General features: G+C 40.9%; 1 protein-coding gene across 1 annotated transcript; it reads left to right on the top strand.

The window, feature by feature from the left end:
- Positions 1-2,101: 2,101 nt before the first annotated feature.
- LOC131025611 (uncharacterized) lies at positions 2,102-2,990 on the top strand. The gene is made up of 2 exons (XM_057955410.1): positions 2,102-2,516; positions 2,701-2,990. Exons 1-2 carry the CDS (start codon positions 2,102-2,104, stop codon positions 2,988-2,990), a joined length of 705 nt encoding a protein of 234 aa, XP_057811393.1.
- Positions 2,991-4,955: the final 1,965 nt, after the last annotated feature.

Genomic DNA, 4,955 nt, shown 5'->3' with positions numbered 1-4,955 from the left:
TTTATCTCATACTATAGATTATATGGTGTGTTGTAGATCACAGAAGATCATATAATTGAAAAAAGTTGAGATATAAATTGCGTTCACAATCGAGGCAACTATGGACAAGTTGTTGGTTTAGATTGTAGCATAAATGGATAAATAGTTTGTCTTGGCTATTTATTTATGCTAGTACCTTCGTGTATTGAACAGGATCACAGTGAGATGAGTTCTTATATTCTGACTAATTAAGAATCAAAATCTCGGCGACTTAAATAGTCTTAATCTTAGTTGGATTAATCGGTGTGACTAATATATTGACTATTGCTTTGATTTATCATGAGTGAGAGTTCTCTTGAAGCTCAATATACTCGATACTTTGGGTGATAGCAATTATTATTTGACATGCGATTATATTACAATAAGGATCCGAGTCCTGCTAATAACAGGATGATAATATCCTCTCGAGGAACTTAATAAATTTATCGTATTAAACCCTGCAATTGGAATTAGTTCCGATATGATAATAAGTTTAAGTGGTAGCACTCGAGATGTCGTTTATAATTAAACGACTAATTAATTAATTAATCGATTGTCAGAGGAATTAATTAATTAATTAATTAATTAATTAATTAATGGATATTAGATATCTTAAACACGGGGATTAATTAAGTCTAATGCTAGCCCCGACTCACCTAAAGAATAAAGAGGTAATTCAGTATGAATAAAGAGGTAATTCAGTATTAATTTTCTAGTGGAATAAATTAATACTTGTGTGTCGATTTTATTCTGGGCTGAATAAGAAAATCGAGCACTGGGAGGCCAAACTTTATTCGAGCTAGTAGATCCCCGCTTGGCCCAATAAAGGCGTAATTCCATAAGGGGGCGTCCCTTCTCATTAATTCTCTCTTGGGCTCTATTTAGTTTAATTAAGTTTATGGGCTTATTATTTAGATATGGCTAATACCTAGTACAAATAATAAGAAAGCCCTAAACCTAATTACTTGAGCATAAACGTGTGAGCAGAAAAAGAGAGAATTCTGTGAGAGTAGAGGAAGACGCCATTCCTAGAAGGCGGAAAGGACTTGAAGTTTGTAGCCGCCCTATGTCAAGTCTTGCCGTGGGAAACAAGTCGGAAGATTCACTCTAGAGTCGCTCATCGCCGGATTTGCAAGTAAGACTCGTTCCCTTGTAATAGGCACGAATGGTTTTTGTATGTGTTCGTTTGGTATCCGGAATCGGTCACGGACATGTGAATCATATATCAAAATATGGTTCCTTCAGTCTTGAGCTGGATCTTCCAAAAGTTGTTCGTGATTATTGGACGAACCTTTATGGGATTAATGTCACGGATCGGCTCATGGCCGTGTCTGAATCAATATCCATTTGGGCAGCCCACCTCTAAATGTTAGTCAAAGGAGCTATAGTGGGCTATGCATAGCTCCTGCATGCTCAACATTTAATGCTCCAACAACAATTTCAGCAGTTGTTGCAATTGTTTTCAAGCATTGCGGCTCACAGTTCTTGATCTCTGCCTATAAATTGAAGGGATTCACATCAGCTTAAGATACACCAACACATCACCAAAGCAGAAACATTTCTTTCTACTAGAGAGAGAGAAAAAAAAATCTTGTGAGAGAAAACTTCAGTGTTGAAGTTATACACGAGTGATAAAATTGAGTTGAGAGATAGCCTCTGCGTAGGCAGATACAAAATACAGTGTGATATTTTTGTTGTACTCCTCATTTTGAGATTCTTTAATATATCGGTGTGGGTCCGTGGACGTAGGCAGTTTGGCCGAACCACGTTAAAAATATCGGTGTTATTTTTCTTATCGTTTCATATCGATCGATATCTAAAATATTGCGTCACACTAGATCCAGGGCGGAATTAGTTGCGTCTAATTTCCCAACACCAAAGGCATGAGAGGACTACAAAATCAAAGCTTCAACACCAGATTTCTTCTCTTCAAGGGCGGCATGACTCTCGTTCTATTCAGAAGTTGAAAAAGGCCCGGCTGGACTTAGCGGATTTTCTATTAAAAGAGGAGGTCCATTGGCGTCAGAGAGCCAAGCAGCATTGGATTCAAGAGGGTGATTGTAATACGAAATTTTTCCACGCAATGGCTTCCGCTCGGCGCAAAAAGAACAATATTATTCATCTTCAGCGCGAGGATGGTAGCTGGACGGAGAATGATAATGAGATTAGAATTGTTGCTTGCGGGTACTTTGAAGGTATCTTTGATGAGTCTAATAGTGCTACTAACTATCTCCATGTGCTCGATAGGTTTAACCCTAACTTTGATAGTTCCATGAATGATGAACTTATCAAGCCATTTCTGGCAGAGGAGTTTAAAGTTGCCGTGTCCCAGATGCATCCGGACAAGTCACCAGGATCGGACGAATTTAATCCCAAGTTTTTCCAGAATTTCTGGAACATGGTTGGTGAAGATGTCTATCACAGTTGCTGTTCTTGGCTCGACTCCATGAGCTTCCCTCCTGATCTTAATCATACCTTGGTCACCCCTCATTCCAAAGGTAGATTCTCCCTCGTCTATGAAGGAGCTCTGCCCTATTGCTCTATGTAATGTTATATACAAGATTCTTTCCAAAGTTGTGTGTAATAGGCTTAAAAAGGTGCTGCCCAACCTTATTGACCGTGCTCAGTCGGCCTTTGTGGAAGGTAGGCTGATCTAGGACAACATTTTGATCGTTTTTGAAGCTATCCACTTCATGAAGAGGAAGACGAGGGGAAAGCACGGCTCTCTTGCGCTTAAGATTGACATAAGCAAAGCCTACGACCGGGTCGATTGGGGTTACCTCGATGCTATTCTCCAAATGATGGGTTTCTGTGATAAATGGAGAGCTTGGATGAATCTTTGCGTCCGCACGGTGTCTTATGAGGTGCTTGTTAACGGGGAAGCAATTGGCCCCATTATCCAGGGACGAGGTCTTCGCCAGGGCGACCCGCTCTCACCCTATCTCATCATCCTCTGTGCCGAGGGTTTATAAACCATGGTTCATCATGAAACCGATAGAGGCGATCTCCACGGTCTCCAGATTGGTCGGGGCGGTCCTTCTATCTCCCACTTAATGTTTGTCGATGATTACCTATTTTTTTGTTGAGCCTCACCGATTGAGTGTGCTGTTCTTAAGCGGGTTCTTGGGGCGTATGAGTTCGCTTCCGGTCAAGCTATTAACTTCCAAAAATTTGGGATTTTTTTTAGCTCAAACGTATCTGAGGAGGTTAGGGTGGGAATCGCATCTACATTGGGCGTCTCTTCGCCGCTCAACAGGGTACAATACCTGGGCCTCCCCTTACTTGTAGGGCGAAAAAAGAAGGAGATTTTCAAGTATCTTAAAGACAGACTATGGAGTCGCATTCAAGGTTGGAATGGAAAAAATCTTTCTAAAGCTGGCAAATAGATTCTTATAAAAGGGGTTGCCCAAGCCATTTCCTCTTTTTGCATGGCGGTATTCTCCCTTCCTACTAGTTTGACTGACGAGATTGAACGTATGTTGAACGCTTTTTGGTGGGGCAACAAGGGCGGTACCCAAATTTATTCTTATTGGAAGGCGGGTAACCTGGCTCTTCTTTGGGTGATATGGTTTCTACGCCATAACTGCATTTTTGATAATCAGGCCTTTAGCCGGGTCCGGTTGCTGCATGCGGTAAAAGTTACATTCAAATAAATGGAGACGTTTGGAAATCTTGGGCACGTGAATAATATATGGTCCGATTACATGATTATTCGCAAGATTGGTGTCAAGACCAGAGCGGCGCCTGTACATTATTATACACTGGGGGCCGCTTGCCTCGTCTTGGATGAAAGTCAATACCGACGGCTCTGCGATGGGTGCTCCCGGCAACATGGCGTTAGGGGGAGTGTTCAGAGACAACTGGGCCTGGGTGAGAGGGTGCTTCCATTATAAGGTAGACATCAGATATGCGTTCGAAGCAGAGTTGTTTGCCGTTATTATTGCCATTCAGATCGCGCACTCAAGGGGTTGGTTAAATTTATGGATTGAGGCGGATTCGGCTTATGTGGTTCACCTCCTGGAGTATAGAGGTTTTTTGCCTCTTGGAAGCATGTTCTCGGGCTGCTTCAAAGTTTCACGCTTCGTATAACTCATATCTACCGGGAGGGCAACAAGCCGGTGGATATGCCGGATGGTTGGTGGCCACACGAGGTGGACGCTATTAAAAAAGCGGTTCGAATGGACATGGCCTCCCATAGCCATGTTCGTATATGTCATGCCATATGATTTTCTTTTTCCTCTTGGGCTTTTTCTCAAACACCTGGCAGGGGTGGATTGGTCTTGCATGTGCTTTGAATGGGTTCGACATACTGAGGCTGTTTTTGGGCGCGTGGCCTCCGATCTGGGAGTTTTGGAGTTCAGTGGTTGGTTGTGCTGTTATAAATATGATGTTTTCCAATAGCAAATATGAATTTTCTAATCATTATTACTTTTGTCCTATGATGCACGGATTCTCTAAAAAATAGCACATTGCAGTATCGAAAAAAAAAATTAAACAAAAGCTTCTAAAAAAAAACATCCTCTGATTCACCTTTCCCTGTGCCAATGGGGACCGACTCTTCAAAGGGCCTGGCGCCAGCCTCATAAATTGGACTTAGGGAGTATGGTCTACAATATCATATTCACATGGTAATCAAATTTGAATTAATGACGTAATAAAATATAAATAGGTCTTCCTATTCACAAGCCAAAATAACATATCAATTCAAAGGAATACAAAAAGTTGATTATCCCTAAACTGAGAGTATATTTTGGGTCCTTTGTTGGGACATTCTCCTCCCAAATATTTATCATTAATTAATATGAAGGTTCATCAATTACATTAAAAAGCAAAAGAAAAACACACAACAATAAATTAAAAAAATTCTCTTAGAGTTGAATAAAACAAAAACGAAAGAACCTAAGCACCATTAACAACTAAGGATAAGCAAAGACTTT

The sequence above is a fragment of the Salvia miltiorrhiza genome, chromosome 5, assembly GCF_028751815.1.
Source record: "Salvia miltiorrhiza cultivar Shanhuang (shh) chromosome 5, IMPLAD_Smil_shh, whole genome shotgun sequence".
Taxonomy (NCBI): domain Eukaryota; kingdom Viridiplantae; phylum Streptophyta; class Magnoliopsida; order Lamiales; family Lamiaceae; genus Salvia; species Salvia miltiorrhiza.
This window is presented reverse-complemented; position numbering and strand designations above follow the sequence as displayed.

Coding starts and splice junctions, on each gene's coding strand:
- LOC131025611 (XM_057955410.1), top strand. CDS start 2,102: ATGGCTTCCGCTCGGCGCAAAAAGAACAATATTATTCATCTTCAGCGC. Junction 2,517..2,700: donor GGTCACCCCTCATTCCAAAG/GTAGATTCTCCC, acceptor TCGTTTTTGAAG/CTATCCACTTCATGAAGAGG.